The sequence below is a fragment of the Lissotriton helveticus genome, chromosome 3_1 (assembly GCF_964261635.1).
Source record: "Lissotriton helveticus chromosome 3_1, aLisHel1.1, whole genome shotgun sequence".
In the NCBI taxonomy this organism is placed as follows: Eukaryota; Metazoa; Chordata; class Amphibia; order Caudata; family Salamandridae; genus Lissotriton; species Lissotriton helveticus.
In genome coordinates this window covers 1,526,554,846-1,526,573,929 of record NC_136061.1, presented here as the reverse complement: position 1 = coordinate 1,526,573,929, position 19,084 = coordinate 1,526,554,846, and the positions used below count along the sequence as shown (strand labels likewise).

General features: G+C 40.7%; 1 protein-coding gene across 1 annotated transcript in view; it reads right to left on the bottom strand.

Annotated features, from left to right (window-relative positions):
• THY1 (Thy-1 cell surface antigen) overlaps positions 1–19,084 on the bottom strand; it is a 68,905-nt gene that overhangs the window by 12,671 nt on the left and 37,150 nt on the right. Inside the window, exon 2 of the mRNA XM_078683937.1 lies at positions 14,200–14,538. Within this exon, the coding sequence (XP_078540063.1) occupies positions 14,200–14,538 (339 nt within the window). The remainder of the gene's footprint in view (positions 1–14,199; positions 14,539–19,084) is intronic.

Genomic DNA, 19,084 nt, shown 5'->3' with positions numbered 1-19,084 from the left:
GAGTTGGCACCGAGGCGAGAATTATCGAGTCCGCTGACTCTGGTCCACGACCCTGCCGCGTCGGGAATCGAACCCTGGTCCCGGGCAGACTTCTGCTTCCGGGTCTGCCGCCTCTAACCAGTGAGCCACACCACTCCAGCGGAGCTGATTGCTTTAATTCGAGCATGTGAGTTAGGAAAAGAGATTAAGGTCACCATAGTGACCGACAGTCAGTATGGGTTTGGAGTTGTTCATGATTATGGACAACTGTGGTCCCAAAGAGGTTATTTGACCTCTGCAGGATCTCCCATACGGAATGCTGAGTTTGTGAGGATGTTGATTGATGCAATACAGTTAACAGACAAAATAGTTGTGGTAAAATGTGCTGCTCACAAGAAAGGGGATGACTACATCACCAGAGGTAACAGATATGTCGACTCCTTTGCAAAATACTGTGCAAAGAATTTGGCTTCAATCAATAAAGACAGGGAAAAAGAACATGTTCCAAGTCCTTTAATGCTAACAACTGTAGTTGAAACTTGGCAGGAAGTGAGGCAAATGCAGGAATAGGGAGATGAGGAGGAAAAGAATACTTGGTTGAAAGTAGGATGCAGACAAAGGGAGGAAGATGAAATGTGGGTTTACAAAGATGAAAGACCAGTAATGCCTGATAGCATGATCTCAAACATGGCCCGAGCATACCATGGTCAAGCTCACATTGGAAGAGATGCTATGTTAAGACTGTTTAGACAGACTTGGTATAACCCAAAATTCAGGATGATTGCAGAGAGCCTGTGCCAGAGGTGTTTGGTGTGTCAGCAGTTTAATCCAAACAGAAAAACAATCGTGAGTCTGGGAACCATAGGACGGGAGGGAGGTCCATTCACACGAATGCAAATGGATTTTATTGAACTGCCACCATGTAACAGATTGAGATTTGTTCTGGTGGTCATATGTTTGTTCTCAAGGTGGGTGGAGGCGTTTCCCCACAAGGAGGAATGATGGAATAACTGTTGCAAAATTGCTTTTACAAGAAATCATACCTAGATTTTGGTTCCCAGTGGCAATCGAGACAGACCGTGGCCCTCATTTCCAATATGAACTCATACAGATGATTTGTGAAGCACTGATTATACGTCAGAGACTACAATGTGCTTACAGGACTGAGGCTTCAGGAGTAGTTGAACAGGTAAACGGAACCATTAAAAACAGGACTGCAAAAATGTGTCTGGCAACAGGAATGAAGTGGCCAGATGCCTTGCCACTTGTTCTGATGACTCTGAGAAGCATTCCTGACAGGAAAACTGGACTGAGTCCACACGAGATTCTGATGGGCAGGCTGATGAGACAGGCATATGTACCAGTTGATAAGTTGTTGACCATTAGTGATGACATCATTCTGGATTACTGCAAAAACCTGTCTGATGTGGTGACTTCTGTGTTCCATCAGGTGGGAATTGATTCAGACACGAAAGAGAAAAAAACAGCTCATGACTTAATACCTGGAGATTGGGTATGAATCAAGGTGCACCGTAGAAGAAATTGCTTGGAGCCTCGTTGGCAGAAACCACATCAGGTGATCTTAATTAGCACAACTGCAGTTAAATGTGCTGGAGTGAAGAGGTGGGTTCATGCAAACCATACCATCAAAGTACCTGAACCTGAAAACCCAGACGAAGGTGAAAGTACCACTGATTCCGATTCTGAGGGTGAGCCAGAGGAAGATCCAGATTCAGAAGCTCGACATGAACGTCGACATCTGGAAGTATCCGAGGCTAGTTATGCATCAGAAGGAGAAGGGGAGATTGTTGAGGTACCATATTCTGAAGATCAATCTGAAGATCGAGAATTGGTAAGAGAAGAGACAGGTGAAGAGATGGGCAGAACATGGAGAAAACTGCTGAGCAAGACAATTCAGAAGCACAGTTTGAAAACTCTGAAGGCAGGGACGAGATTCCAAATACTAGAAAGGCGGAAGTAACTCACGATAGTACCAGTTCTGGAGGAGTTCCTAACAGAGTAGAAGAACTGTCAGAAACAAAGGCTGATACTACAAAAGATAAAGATATCGTAAAATTAATCATAAATGAAACTGTTGAAGACACTGAAAGCGAAACTGATGATAGTGAAGATGAGACATCAGTGAGAAAAAGTCCAAGAAAAAGGGCTTGGAGAGTGGAACAAAACACTGCAGAACCTAAGACAAAGAGATTCTGTAAAGGAGACAACTGGCCAAAGAATAATGGGTGATTGAGAATCAGAATAACTAATAGAGGAAAAGAACAAGAGGAGCAAGTACATGAGATAACAAGTCAAGGAGAGTCTTTGGGAAGAATGATTGAAGTAGTACATAGACCAAAGAGAGTAAGGAGGCCAAATCAGAAATATAAATCACCTGAATGGTCGTATGTTATTTTGCCAACAATTGAAGAAGTAAAAAGTAGTCAAGAAGATTTGAGTTACCACCAGACGAATGGGAAAAGTGAGTGAAGAGACAAATTACTGAAAAGAAGAGCAGTCGCTCAAAAGATAAAATATAAAGCCTGAAAAATCTGATAAGGAAGGTGGTGCTATAGAAGGAAACAAATCTTGTAAGTGACAAAAGGTCGAAGAGAATTTGTTAGAAAGAAATAAAATATTTGTATAATTGACATTAGGTCGAAGAAATTTTGTTAGGAGTAACAAAACTAACTTTGCAGGTGACACAAGGTCGAAGAAAAATTGTTAGATAAATTTTGCGGTGTAAAAAAATTTTTTTTCAAATGATAAATAACAATAATAAGACAAAGCGTTCTATATTTCGAAAATGGTGTAGGTTGTGTATGATTTGCACTGGGTTATTAACAATAATATGGATAATTTTTGCTATTGTAATTCCTTTTCAAGATAAGTTAGTGAACTTGAAAAAGAATGAGAGTTCAAGCGAACAGGAGACAGAGTCAAAATCTAACAAGCAGCATGTATATAGGCTTGAAGTACATCAAGATAGCTCGATTAGCGATTTTTTAAAGAACACTTTTTCGAAGTTGTTGTCTGAATATGTTAGGACCATGGATGCAAGTGATCGTTATGTATGTGTAAAACTACCTGCATCTGTTTCCGAGGGGGTGACATATCCTCATCTCCCCCTTACCTATGGGTATACTTGTAGTGTGATTGCTAGTTTGTTTTACCAGACTGGGAAATTGGAATATCATTTTTCAAATTCAGATGAAGTGTTTGCTAAGTTAAAAATTGATAAGACTCTGAATAAAAGAAAACTTGCTACAGTTATGGGAGAATACTTTCTAGAGGTAGATGAATTGAGTCATGATTACGCCATTAAAAATAATTTGACATGTAAAATGAAAGTAGAAGAGAAAGCTTTCCTAGATATGGTTGAGGAGAGAAGAATGACTTACAAACGCAAAGAAAGAGTGAAGCATGAGAAATCAAAATATTGGACATCCAATGATGAGAATATTGATGAACGAAATGTTAATGTTGCTATAAATATAGATACACCAATGATGGGGAAATTCTGTATTAGAAGAGACAACACTATGTATGATAATTACTTTGTGGGAGCAAGTCATTGTAAAGATACCTATAGAATAATAGGGGGTTGGGGATTTAAAGGAGGAGATGATCCTGTATTTCCTGGAGTTTATTACATTTGTGGGAACAAAGCTTATTACAGACTGCCGGACCATTGGTATGGGACATGTTATGTGGGTTTGGTCTTTCCAAAAATCTTTCATGTTGATAGAGGGACAAATAGTATACATGAGATAGGTAAACCTTTGAGTCGCAAAAAGAGAGAGAGTGCTTTAGAAATAATAGGTGATGTTTTTGGAGCACTGATACCAGCAGTGGGAATATCTTTCAATGCTAATAGAATTCGAAAATTGTCAACGATTGTAGATCGTTTATCAACAGACACAGCTGGTGGTTTCCTAATGGTAAACACCAAAAATGATTGCTATGAGAGCTATTTTAATGCAAAACCGTCTTGCTCTTGATATTATATTGGCAAAAGAGGGAGGAGTCTGCGGAATATTGAAGGTACAACACTGTTGCACCTATATTCCTGATAAAAGCCAATATATTGAAAAATACATTATAAACATTACAAAGTTGCATGAAGAAGTTGAACCACTGGAGGTTGATGGTATTCTTGAACTTCTTAGTTGAAGTTTTACTGCAATTAAGCATGGGTTTCAAGAGATAGGTAGTTCAATAATAGGTAAGATACTAATACCAGTAACAGTAATAGTGTTAGTAATTTTGATAATAAGACTATGTTGCATATGCAGAATAAGAAGGAATGCCAGAAAAGCATTAAAGAAGCAGTACGAGAAAAGAGAGAAAGGGAAAGAGAAAAAGGTGATGTGGAATTAGAAGAATTCCGAGACAAAATCTTTAAGGAGATTAAAGAAAGAGATACTAAAGTATAAAATTTACTAATTTGAAGAACACGGAACATGTTTTGATAAAAATTCGCAAAATTTTGGGAGATATTTTGATGAGAAGATCACCAAAGGGGGGAGTTGATGGAGCACGGTGGAGAAAATAAATTTTGTGCACCCCTTGCGAAATCACACTTCAATAACATGTAATCTGAACTAATGGAGTGTTGCATGGACTAACCAACTTAGAATAAATTGTCACGCACACGTCAACACGTGGGAGATTAATTCTTGCTTGTGTTGCAAACATAATTTATTAACTGTGTTATTTTGTCGTGTTTGGTATTAATATGCTGCTTTAAAAATAATGGAATGAAGCATAAATGTGCTTTTGTCCATGTATGTGTGGTTGAAATTAGGGCCAAAAGTAAGTATAGAATGCATATATGTAGCTTGTTGTTAGGTAACTACTAATAGGGAAACCCTAGCAAGGGGGGAGGTAAACAGAATGGGCTATTTTTCTCTTATTTAAAGTTTATTTGTGTTTGTTTCTGTGATAGTTCTCATTCTGGCTCGTGAGGCCCGAGGCAAGATGGAGTCATGAGCCTGCTTTGACAGTGAAAGACAAGACGCATGCGCATTAATGACTGACCAGAATGAATGCGAGCGGCCTGTGCCTGTGCTGAAGGCAGGTTCAAGGTCGTGGTGGCCTGGAAGTCTAGGTGGCTGCCAAGTGCTGAGAGCAATGGTTCTGAACATGAGAAAATCGTGTAACGTTGCAAGTTAGAGAACTTGACCAAGCCGGACTATGGATACAAAGGGAACATTTAAAAACTCATGACAGGAAAAAAAATATATAATTTATCGATGAGGTTATGCTCATCCGACCCTAAATTGACCAATGAGGACTCGACTTTTCTCCGAAAGTTACTCTTTATTTTAGATAGAGCTAGTGAAAAAGGTATAAAAAGTGCTGATTTTGTCAAGTAAAAAACGCTTCTTCAATTTCCTGCTGACATGCTGTCGGACTGCTGATTGACTAGGACACGTAAGAACTTAGAGAGAGGAACTTTAACTTTTCCTTTTCAGCAAATGCACTTTTGATTAGGGATTCTAGCTACGGATGTTTAGGAGAAAAATGGACTTTGAGAACCATCAATCTTTGCTAAAACTTGCGTTCCGAACCTAAATTTCTAATGTTTATTTCTATTATTTTTCTAAAATAAAATGATATTAACTGCTTTGAACTAAACTTTCGTTTAAATGTTATTTTGAGAATTAAATAAATAAAGAAGAGAAGCTATAGACATGTTAAATCTGCTTGAATAAAATTACATAAATGGAAATTTAAGCTGGTCTTGAGTCTTCCTACACCTAATTTCGTACTAGCAGACCCGTCGACCCATATGGCGATATGTCTAAATGTATATTTTCTAATGACAAAACCATGGTAAGATTCTAAAAACTCCAGATGTAAATAATGGAACGTTCAGTTTAAATTAGACATCTCGCTAAATGATACAGCAGCTCTCCATTAAATAAACTGATCCCTAGAATAATGAGAAAGTGTGCATGAGCAGCTCTCAGTGATATGGGCCCCACTGGTGAATATATGTGTGTTCTGGTGTTTCAGGGATAAGTGAAATGGTTTCAGGGATTATTTTTGGAGTACCGCTAGATCACACCAAATCGCTAACTGGGGATAAATAACTGCTTTGACTTGTGGCTTAACTCTAGCAAGGGCATGCAAGCGTCCTGTACAGAAATTAAAATTTTCGGCACCGTTTAAAAATAACAGATATTTGAATAATACTTTCACTACTTAACATGCAGTCATTAGACCTCCATCTTGGGCCCAGCAGTCTGATAAGGAATAACATTGGCAAAGCCAATAGTTCTGGTATTGGCTGCCAACTTTTGCACTTTGTCAAAGCTTGATTTGTCACGGTTTTTGTAAAATTGTATTGCTGGGAAGCTGTATACCCCAGCCAATATATAAAACATTGCTAAAAGCAAAAACATTTTTTTTTTTGCTCTAAAAAAAAATAAAAATCCTTGGTCATAGACATATGTGGCACTGTTGGATGTGCTTCTTGTGAAAGTGCAGAATGCTGCCACTCAGTGAAGTGAACCAGTGGCTGGAGTGGGCTGTATGCAGCATTGGTTGCAAAAACGTGAATGATACAATGACAGTCCAACGATTGAAGAGGCTGGCTAAACGCTTTCATTTCTAGGTATATTATATAAATTATAGTAAAAAATAAAAAGATCTTGGCAAACATGTCTTCAAAGCTGTCAGAATCCTGAACTGTTTAGGGCAGGAGGAGGCAGATTTTTTGGGACTAACATCTCCTAAAATTACCTTCCAAAATCAAGATCTGCAACTGCAGGTACTTCGTATATGCAGGGTAAACCAAAGTCGATTTTTTTTAGCACTGATGATGTAATGCCCCAAGGCAAAAGGCCAGAAACTACACTTCCCAGGATTCCCCGGGCTTGGTGCGACAACATTGAGACCCAAAGCCCTAAGTGACCCTTCCTATCAACAGGTGAGGGAAACAGGCGAGTTACATATCATTCCTGGAGAGTGTACTTTCGAGTTGCCTGATTTTAATTGTGCAAGTTCATCTTTCAGGCTGTGCATCATTGCGAGTAAAGCTCACTATGGATTTCCTGTTTGAAAGTCATTACCAAAGTTATCTTTGCCTAAAGGAGTTTGGATTCCCTATGCACATTTGCTATTTTTCTAACTAATGTATATTCGTAATTAACATGATTAAAAACTAATTGTGAATAAATGTGATATTTTTTTCTTTGTCTAGCTATAACACCCAAAGTTCACATATGTTTTGCATTTTGTGTGTGTCCTGGCAGCTGCTAAAGAGGGCAGATGGCAGTAGCTTGTTTGGTTGGTGGTTTGGTTTCTTTATGAAGCTTTGAGAAACCATCAACATGCAGACATTTCAAAATAAAGCAGGTTTCATCCAGTACTAATTAACACAATTCGCATTATGCATGAACCCTGTGTTGCAAGACTCTCTGCCTGGTGTCTCCCAGGACCCACATGGTGATCCCTGCACAGCCAGGATCTGTAAACAGATTAGCTGCACGGGAGCAGACACTCAGTTATGGCTGATCTTCAGTCTCTGGGGGTGGGCGTATCACATAAAGCTAGCACTGTGAGGGAAACAACCTTTACAACGCAACTTTTACAACGCACTACCATTACAACAAAACTTTTACAACGCAACATCCATTACATCGCATGCCATTACAACGCAACCATTACAACGCATGACACTACAACGCATACCACTACAACGCATTTCATTACAACGCATACCATTACAACGCATACCATTACAACGCATAACATTACAACGCATAGTACCCTTACACTATCCAACACTTACCCTACTGTTGCACCCCCTGGAGTTAGAATAGTAATTTTTACCCCTACACTATCCAACACTTACCATACATGAAATGTAATGTTATGCATTGTAATGGTATGCGTTGTAAAGGTAGTATGCGTTTTAATGGAATGCGTTGTAAAGGTAGTTTTTAAAAATTCGTTGTAATGGAATGCGTTGTAATGGATGTTGCGTTGTAAAAAATGTGTTGTAAAGGTATGCGTTGTAAAAGTATGTGTTGTAACGTCATACATCCCACTGTGAGCAGAAAGTTAAGACTTGGGGCAGATTTAGAGTTTGGCAGTGAGGATACTCTGTTTTAATGGCTCTGGAGTATCTTATCTACCAAACTCAAAGACTCGGAGGACCTCAAGTGTGGATGATGGAGGCTACTCCAGCGCCGTTGCCCACATACTGCCTAAATGGCCCGTAAATTTAAAGTGGGTGCTGGGATGCATGTTTTACTATCCATCAACCTGGCTGTAAGGGATAGTTAAAAAAAAAATGACCTCCATACTCTGGTGTGGGAGTCATTACTTTTTCATTTTCAAAAATAAACTTCCTCTTTGGAAGTTTGTTTTTGGAAATAAAAAAAACGTTGTGACAGTTTGGAGGGTGGCCGTCATGTTTGACTTGAATGCTGTTCCTGCAAATTTTCTGTCGGCTGAAGGTAATAATGTGCTCCACCATCCAGACGGAGTATTCTCCATCTGCCACACTCAAAATGAGCTAGACAGTCTCTGACACAATTTTGGGCTGACTAGTGTCTTAAGTAGTTGGAGAGTTGGAGTGGTGCTGTTTTATGACCCAAAATGTGCTAAATGATTGCTTCTCAGAACAACATTCGTGGCATGTGCCACTTTTGGCAGGAGGTGTAGCAGCATCTTTTTGACATATCCAAAGTAAACAACAGATCATAAAAACAAATAAAACAAAATAACAACAAAGTGAAAACATAACAGAACACCTTATGACAAAACAGTCAAAACTGAACGCAACAAATCCACTAAAGTAAATCATAACAACATTACATTGCAGTCACGATGCACAATACAAGTCAGCACAAACAACATATAACATCACCGCCACAACAAAATGCCACACAGCAAATGTGCTCAAAGGTTCGTGTCACACCTTATAACTTTTAGAATCCTATTTTTCTTAATATGGTGGTAACAGGCGTTTGCATGTTGCACTGTCTTAACATATCACCAAGGAAATGAAAAGGCACCAGTCAAAAACTGTTTGGAGTTCCAGCCCTGGTGCATTTATGTGCCTGGGTTTGGTAACCTGTTAGGGCAAAAGTGCAGTGTTTTCGCAAACTCCCTTCCAAGCTGGGAGACTGGAAGAGAGCTCAAATGTGCATACAAATACTTGGATGCATCCCTGTGTGAGGCACTCCTCGGGGTTCACAAAAAAATGACTCCACTGTTGTTGAATTCACATTATTCAAATGTTATGTATGGTTTCAAGTTTCATAATTTATGTTCAATATGTCGATACATTTGGTGTAATGATGAACATCTCATTAAACACAGGATTTAATTCCAACTCCAATGCATTTCGGGCTTGGGGTGCCCTTTTTCAAGGAGTACTGTAAAGGGCGAAGAAGATATAATAAGTGGTTTGGACGGTAAAAATAACTGTAGTCAAACACTAAGGTGTGCTCAAACAACCTTATGTGTGAAGATGCATAAAAAACCATGCATCATCATGCATTATAAATGTGGGCACCGTGAGCAAGGCCGTCAGGCTGAAACGCGTTGGTGTTAAGACTGGGCACTGAAATAAACCTGTGAAAAGAAATTGCTGTGTGCGGCGTCCTTTGTATGAAAAATTACTTTCTGGCCATTGGTCTGGCCCAACGCTGGCACCCGCTGATGAGCGATCCTGTGACAAGACCACTTTCAGCAAAAATGTGGAACAATAAGTTAGGTGCCACGCATCATATATGCCCGATGTGAAAGAAAAACGGGAAACTCGTGCAAGAAACCCGGCGTGTAAAAGTAATGTGAAGGAAGAATGAAAACACGTGTTACATCAGAAACCACTTGCAAACATGCAGCCGTTAAGAAAAACCACGGCGTGTGGAGATGTGGCGCGATAAGTTACAAAGAATGTGCTGATACAAATGGGTTTGATCGACTACTTACAATCGTTCGGTCGGAGTTTTAAAATGCTGTGCTCTGCGGAGTAAATATGATCGGATTACCTTAATAGCCTAATCAGTGCCTTAAATAACGTAACCCAAACGGTAAACAGGGTATTAAAGAAAATGTAGCTTACGTTATCAGGTTAGTGATGTTAAACGTGGATAGTGTTCAAACTCCTGGGTGTCGATCTGCCGACTGAAACACGGAAGTGAGGTAGTGCGCGCTTTTGATAGAGCTAGTGGTTAGTAACGTGATCTACGGGTAGGCCTAAACATCAATGATGGACTCACAAGTGCGGCCATCTTGAGGAGGGTAAACAAATCACAACATTAAAGTGAAACATTCGACTATTGAATACACATGTAACTAAAATTAACTATGTTCAAATGAATATCACTCTACTAAAAATACTGCCTGTCAGTTGAGGCCAATTAATGCATAAGTCAAAACATAATTCATTCTACATAAGTAATATAACTTTAAATACCACTTAATTCAGTGTGAGGTACAGCAAAGTCTCAGTGTCAGTAAGACCATGCGAATGGTTTCATAAGGCGAAATTGGTCATAAGTAACAACTAAATTCAGTTCTATCATTTAGACCAAAGGGTTTCGTACTTTGTAAGCGATAAATCCAACTCATTTCGCGTTGCAGCAGATGTTTGTGGTTATCTCTCCCTTCCACTTTATCGATAATTTCCAAAACCATGAATTTAATTTGGGCAACGGTGTGTCTTTGCTCATTGAAATGAACTGCCACTGCAGACTTTTCGTTATTTGTTCTTATATTGGATTTGTGCTCATTTATTCGTACTTTAATTTTTCTCTCTGTTTTACCCATGTAGATTTTACCACATAGACATTTTAGGGAGTAAATCAAGTTTGTGGAATCACAGGTTGCGTTTACGTGAAGTTTGATGTTGTACCCTTTCATGGGGTGGGTAATTCTATTGCCTTTAGTAATGTTGTTGCAGTTGCTGCAATTCATACAAGGGCGTGTGCCCTTGTAGTTGGTTTGAGTGGTGAGGGGTTTCGCTAATATTTCTTTGATGTTTTGACTTCTTGTATGAGCAAATATAGGTGGTTTCTTGAAGATGTCTTTAAAATCAGGCTCTAGTTCTAAAATCGGCCAATGTTTCAAAATGATTTTTTTGTTAGTTCAGCTCATGGTTGACCATCCTGTCATCCGGTTGTTTTATGTTTTTCTTTAATGCATCTTGTCTCCTGGTAGATAAAGCTTTAGTTTTCGCATCCTCAAGTATGAGTTTAGGATACCCTCTTACTACAAATCTTTGACTCATTTCATTCATTCGTACTACGGCAAGTTGATCATCAGATGTTATGCGTCTAACACGCAGCATTTGCGAGAATGGTAGATGGTTCTTAAGAGCTCCCTGATGGAAGCTACTATAGTGAAGGATGTTGTTTTGATCTGTAGGTGTTCGGTAAAGGTCAGTCTTAAACCCATTTGCAATCCTGGTAATGGCCACATCCAAAAAATGTATAGTATCTTTGCTCATTTGCCATGTCAGTTGAATCCTTCCATTTTTTGTGTTCAGTTCCATCAATGCTTGTTGTAAATTTTCCTCAGGCACCAGTCAAAAACTGTTTGGAGTTCCAGCCCTGGTGCATTTATGTGCCTGGGTTTGGTAACCTGTTAGGGCAAAAGTGCAGTGTTTTGGCAAACTCCCTTCCAAGCTGGGAGACTGGAAGAGAGGACAGACAATGGAAAAGGGAAGGAATGAGCCGATAACCTGCCAGAGATAGAGAATGACTAACTTAGGCAAATGCGAGCAAAACTCTCTGACTCAGAAAAATGCTTCAAATATGGAATTAATCGGGTGGGCCAGCACCCTAGCTTCTGAGTGGGCCAGCAACACAAACTGTATTCTAAATCAATGGTTGTTGCAGTGAAACGCCCACAACAACACCCATTGCCCTCCCCTTTCAAACCTGGTAGAGCGTGAATAGGGGTCTTATTTACACACAGCATTAAGCCACGTTAAGTGGCTTAACACTGCCTTGTAAATAAGATGAAGCACATATTGCCACAGGAACGTCACTAAAAGTGACATTCCTGTGATGATAGAGGTTTTTAAATATGCCCCAAAATGTATCTCATTTTCTACTCGGATGTGCCTCAGTCGCCATTAGAGGCAGTTCATTAAATTTGATCTCAAGGAGGTGTATATTATTTCAGCAAGTAACACACTCAGAGCAGTTGTTTTGTTTGTATTCTCGTACTTTGAATCCTGCATTGGTAACTGGGAGAGCAACACTGCTGGTATCAAAATAGAACTGCGCAAGTGAACTCTAAACAAGCCTGTCTTTTGGAAACTGTGATAGGTTACCTTTTCAAGACTTGAAAGGTCATCTCATTTTGGTGAATGTCATTTGATTCTATTTTGTGTTTTTCAAAGCTCTCACTGCTAAAAAACAGACATTAAATAGTTCACAGCCCTCAAATAATTCTCAGCTTAAAGATAAGGTTACCATATGACCCCTTGTTTCAGTCTTGGAAATCTAATGCATTCTGAGTTGGCTAACCCTGCAAGATGTGGTTTGCACTGATTGCACAGTGCGGACAAGCATCAGGCACTGTACAATCAGTGCGAACTGCATTTTGCACAGTGCACTACGCAGTTTGCGTAGCTTGCGTAGTGTGAAGTGCACTTCGCGTAGCTACGCTTAGCACTACTACGCTAACTACGCCCAGGGTTAGAGTAGGCCTGGGAGGAGTTTGCAGAGTTCCGCCAAGTGGAACTCGGCAAAGTGACTTAAAACTCAGTGGAGGTCTACAAGCGGTGCAGTACTTTCCAACGTTCGGGCTGATTTTTAGCGCTGGGTGTTTGTCCCGGGCTATAAAATCAACATGAACCGCACCACGCACAGCGCAAGAGGGCTGCTGCTTCTTTCTGCAGCTCGAGTAGATGTTCTACTCGAGTAGCAGCTTCCTCAACATGAACGGAAGGTTTCTCAGTGCGAGCAGTAGTAACCATCCGCGACCCCCCGTGTTTAGAAATCTTGCAAGGATGTGGTCTGGAGTAAGATTTCTCTCGCTCATGCTCACCAACTTAACATTAGTGAGTACGAGCAAGGAAAAAACTCTGCTCTACAGAGTTTTTCAGATCTCTTTGTGCTACACGGAGCGGGGAGTGGGAAAAACTCTGCAAACTCCGAACGTTGGGTGGAAATTTACGCACATGCCTATCTGAGAGCTGTGTTCCAGGCTTATCTCATTACCTGTTGGACTAAAGTTCTAGATTAAAATGGCTTATGGACTATAAAGGATTAAACAATGACATCCTTGTGGAAATTGAATTCTTTATGGAACTTAACCTCTGAGTGAACACCTTCTGTCATAGTGAGGAGCCCCTACTCGTGCTTGCCTCACATCCCAGATATACAAAAAGGGTGAAAGGAAGACTTCTTATGGGTCAATGTTTAGTTTCTTTAGCAATATGAAATGGTGAAATAGCACAAGTCAAAAGCTTGCTAATTTGTCACTACCCTGTGGAGTCTTGAAGAAAGTGCACCTCAAGTGAATCTAGTGTTTATGCTAGGTATGTGCTTGTATGACTCTCGGAGCTTTACGACATTCCTAACAAATAGGAAAGGAACACAAGATCCCAGCCCTTGCCCTAAGACTTATCGGTTGCTTATTAAGTGGGGAGAGCTGCCAATCTCTGTATGTGTCACAGAAGGCATGGCCATTGATATTGTTCTACTAAATGCTTGTTAGTCAGTTTTTGGGCTACGAATACAGGCTCATCAGTGAGCTGATGTTCCTCAAAATGAATGGCCATCATTTGCTGAGAAGAGAATACCTGATCACCATATTGGTACTCATGGAAATGTTACACAAAACGCCCAATTTCTTTCTCAAGTATTAGACAATCGAGAGCCAATGTTCACCAGTGTTCACCAGTGGTGAGGCCCAGGAACAAGTGATAGGGTCGTATTTGTAATTCGTAACTAAGCGTTCTTGGCCACACCTCTTTAGGACTAAACTAAGCTCATAAAAAGATTGTTGAGTGGGGCATTATAGGCCTGGGATGTTTTAACATTTACTGAAATGCAGACTTGGGTACATGACAATGATTTTAATGATATTGTCAGGGCATTTGATGTTGCATGGTGTCCATTGTGCCACTTGGGTACCTGTGCGACCGTCGAACTTCCTGGCTATATTATGCATGCACACATACAGGCACATCCCATGCAGACAGTAGCTCCTACAAGCTGCTTGCACTATTTGCCTCCTCACCTTTCATCACTTTCACAGTAGACACTTGCTTGTCCGTGTAGTCGTTGTCGATTTGAAGTCTGCAGCCATAGGTGCCCTTGTCCATGGGACCATACTTGTTTATGTAGAGTAAGACCAGGTTGCGGGAGACGTTGGCGCGAACACGGTCATGGTACCGTTGGCTTAAGGCATTAATCTTCAGGGTGCTGGAGATCACCTCCTCCCTGTCCTGGGTCAGGGTGAACTCATACCTGAGAAGATTGTCGGTCTTGTTTTCGTATCGGCAGTCCAAGCGCAGTTTGTCACCCTGCATGCAGGCGGTGAAGCGGGTGATCCTCTGCGACTCAGTCAACTGGAGAACTAATTATTTCAACACAATGAGGTTAGATTGGAAGTAAAACACCTTTGTCATTTCAAAAACACTAGCAACCTCTTTATTTATTAATTCATACATTTTATTCAGCACAATTTGCACAACTTAATTGCTTATTAAACCAATCAGGTCACGTCTGTGAATTGAGTTTTATTTCTCATAAAAGTCCTTATCCTTCTTGGAGAACAGACCAAAGCCCATGTACCTCTGTCAGGCACAGCCTTGCCTCTCGGATACCTTATCATTGATGCCGTCACAAAATAGTGCAGCGCTTGTGTTCACCTGTATCTTTGCACCACAGTTTCTTCTTATATAGATCAATGCTTCATTTATTGGCAAACAGGATGGTGGTATCACTAAGTTGGAGCCCTCATAGTCACTATAGCATTTCCGACTTTTTCAAGTTTGCACATATCCTGAGTATGCAGCGTGGTAGCCGCAGTTTTTCACCATTCGCATTATTGGTATTGTAGACATTCGACAAGCGACACATCATCAGCTTCCAACCTCAGTTGCTTGCCGTGGAATTAATGATAATCTGCCCACTGCTGTCAGAACCAGTAATTCAGTGAAGGCCAGGCTGCAACAGATGTTTGCATACTAATGGTTATGAAGCAGCGGCCATCTTACCAAGCGTTGGAAAGGCCTATTAGTCTGGCCATTGTGACCTATTTTATTTGTCGATGCTGTACAGCGTGGCAAAAGTTTAAAAATAGCAAGAAAATCCTTAGGCTCAGCCTCTACACCATTTTGTAGATATTCACATATGGGAGAGGGTTTGAGGAACGAATGCTCAAGCTACATGGGGAAGGAGGGAACGGTGGGGAAGCAACATGGAGGGCATGGATGGGGGAAGGCCATGTGGAGAAGCATAAGACTGAGGGCAACATGGAGGGGCGGGCATCAGCGAGCAACATGGGGAGAGAAATCCATGAGGGAGACAGCTCGAGTATAGAAGTGCTCGAGTAGCAGTAGTGCTCGAATAGTAGGGAAGCAAGAGATGCCAGCCAATCAATGCACTGGTAAAGAGGCAATGCTCCATGGGAGGAACACATCCAAAACTGACAAGCTGGTGCATGACTAAGAAGCGGGCAAATAAGAGTGATAAGAAAAGCCAATAAAAAGTAAGCAATAGGTGGGCTCCGAATGATGGTGTTGGTAAGCCACAATATGCCTCTCAACATGCGCTGTATTGCAGGGTCGACCTAAAAATGTACTTAACAGATGCATATCGCTGTGCGTATGGAAATTGGGTGCATAAGGTGTGCCAGCAGTAATGTAGTTATCCTGTCTGCTTTCAAGACTTGCCACCAGCTTTGGCGCTTGCTGAATGTACAATCTACAATGACGACTTGACTTTGTGGAACAGTAAGGTATAATACAGGCTTTTACTGACTGCTGTCAGTATTAGTTTTATCGGGCTGTGCTCATTTTACACTATTCTGTTACTGGATGAGGAGCGATGCGGAATGCAAATGCACCAGTGTTAATGGTCCCAGAACCTGATCACCAGCCATGAATTGGAAACAGGGGTATAGAACCTCCCAGAACTATTCTGTGCCAATTTACGACAAATAAGCTTGTGAGGAAGGGGGCTTGCTAATTCAATTGCTTAGGTCAGACAGATCGAATATCCTAGACCATTTACCTGAATTAGTTTTGGAGGAGGAGATGAATAGTTCAAAGCAGGGTAGAGGCCATGGAAGCATTTTCAGGATGATCTCAGCATTTTAGAGGCATGTCAAAAAATTTGCACACGCCACCGGAACCCCAAAAAGCCACTGACAGCCATGTGGCTGCTTTGAGAGTCTCTGCTTCGTTTGTGAATTCGAGGGTTCAATAAATCAGTATATAAGACCATTAGAAGTAACCATTGCAATTATGAAAGGCACAGAGTATTCAATGCCAGCATTCGAGGAACTTGTTAAAAGAGAAGTCCCCTGTTCCATTGAGTAATGCTCTGGCTGTAAAGGGGAACTATGTAAAAGGAGAAGGGAGAAGGGAGTATGTACCAAAGAACAGCGTATACCCTTATCGGAGTGTATCAAAAACAACTAGCCAATTGTAACACAGGCCCAAGCAGCCCCCGCGGTGCGGGGGGGCCTCTAGCTCCAAGGGGCCCCCTCGGCACTGCACTGTGGCCGGAGAGCTCCTGATTGAGCCTGGAGGGGGCCCCTCTAAGTACCGTGCAGGGAGGCCCCCTCACTTTTCGTTACGCCAGTGGCTACCACTTGTCCGGTCAGCAGCAGGCCGAGAAAATAAGTGCAGCCAGTTTGTGCATTTTATCAAGATGTACCTGTTTCTTTTATCATTTTTATGATTGTGCAGGGTAATACTGTACAGGCGAATATTTGAGGGCAGGACTGGTAAGATTGTGCTCACAGTGTAGTCTGGTGTGAAGGTTGTTTACAAAGTTGATTGTGTTGTCCCCATTGATCCTGGTAAACTACCCCTACAAGTGACTGTTGATTCGGCATCAGCAGAGAACAAATTTGACAAGGTGTGCAACTTTTATGATTGTTTCATTTACAAGGACAGAAGGTGTTATACCAAAATGTATGAAGCTGTTAAAAGCTACTACATTTTAGTGTGGAAAGACCAAGGCAAGGTGGGAATTATTTAAAAACTGGCAATAGTGCTCGTCTTCTTTTGGACTTAATGCTTACACTTGCATGTAAACTAATTCTTAATAATTGGAAGAACGCCAAAGCACTCTCCTTCAAGATGTGACAAGAATGGCTTTCCTTCCTCTGAATTGCTGATAATATATCCCTACAATCCTCACCATGGCGATCTGCCCACAGGAAACTATGGGTCCCTCTCTATGCCATCTTTAAATAGGAACCACCATGAATACAATTGGCACGTCTGTCCTAACTTTACTACTACTAAATGCCTTCTGTGAATACCAAAAGTAGTACGTTTAGGAATTTATCTCAGATTAGTTCTGTGAATCGGCCCGATATGTTTAATTCTTATGTTATATCACTCAATGTATTATGATTTCTTCTCTACCAGCTGTACCTCTAAGCAGAATGTATATAAAAAATAAATGGCCTCCACTTTGTATTTTATGTTTCTCCATCATAAGCATGTCTGTATAATGGAACCTTTCTTTCTCCTTGTATTTGGCACTTACTATTTATTTATTTCTTGTCGTTTTTCACTTTTGTAACAAGTTTTGGAATATCAATAAAAACTATTTGAACAAAAGAAAGAAATTTAGACTACTGCTCACCCATTTTACTGTTGTCTAAAACCTGCTAAATCCTAGATGAATTTGTACAGCTATTTAAAGTATTTTTGTGACAATCTGCACTGTGTAGGTGGATATGAAGTTGAGATTCTTATGAAGAATAAAATGGCTCCTGTGTGCCGTAAATTATAATATACACCGTTACATGTAATCATGCACTTGAAGTCACGTTTGTAACTCCTGTGAGATGAAAAAAATGGTATAAGTGGATTCTAAATGAATTACACTCATAGTTATTACCAAACAAATCTGGCAAGGTGTGCATTTGTATCTACCTCAGAATATCTTAGTTTATCGCTCTTTGAGTTTTAAAATCCAATAGATATTCGCACACATGAGGGAGGCCGCAGGGCCGGATTTAGCGCTGGTGGCGCCCAGCGCGACAATGTTTATTGGCGTTCCCCCCCAAGGACCACCTACGTCACCGATTCCCTCACTGCCACCCTTTAACAGTGCCCCTCAAATCTCCATTACTGCTCTCTCTCATATGTACTTAAGTTAGTTTTATAGCACCACCACCACTCACACCATAGTAGGGTATCTGAGCACTATACATCTCCCACACTACACAGAAGCAATCAATCATAAGTTTAGGAGTCACGTGTCATCCATACTGGTAGGCAGGATAGTTTGAGTGCTTGGTCTGGAGAAGCATAAACTCAGAATTTAAAACATAACACCATGGTTGGGGGTGCTGTTTAATAATCAAAATTGATGTCTATCCAAATGAACCCTTTTTCCAACATTAGGATAATGGAAGACTGGGGAAAAAATCAAAACGTTCAAATATATACCTTGCAGTTTGCATGAAGCTCTTTGATGACTGTCAACAGAAAACTGTTTTAATTAGGATTATAACTTATAAACTGCACGAAACAAAGAATCACTCAGACAAAAGCAGTAGCCCACTGGCCTGTTTACATTACATGCAGTTTGTGATCTAAATGGTACACGTTTTTTGCTGCAAGGCATGTATACCCTCTGCAGGACCTTAACAGGAGTCAAAACGTCCACTAGACAAACCTCTGATCTCTCTGACATTTTTATAGTTGCCTTAAAGTTGCTGGAGGCCAGGAACATTGCAGCAGAAGCTTTTAAAACCATAATATGCTTCAAACATGATGCCCTCACCTGAATTCAGCGCCTAGTGCCGGCCCTGGTGGCTAGTTCCTTTTGACTATCCCTACCACCAGATTTCACTTGCAGAGGAATCCAGGTCATTTATCACTTTTGTCACACCTCTGAGTGCACATAAATATTTGTACATGCTAATCAGG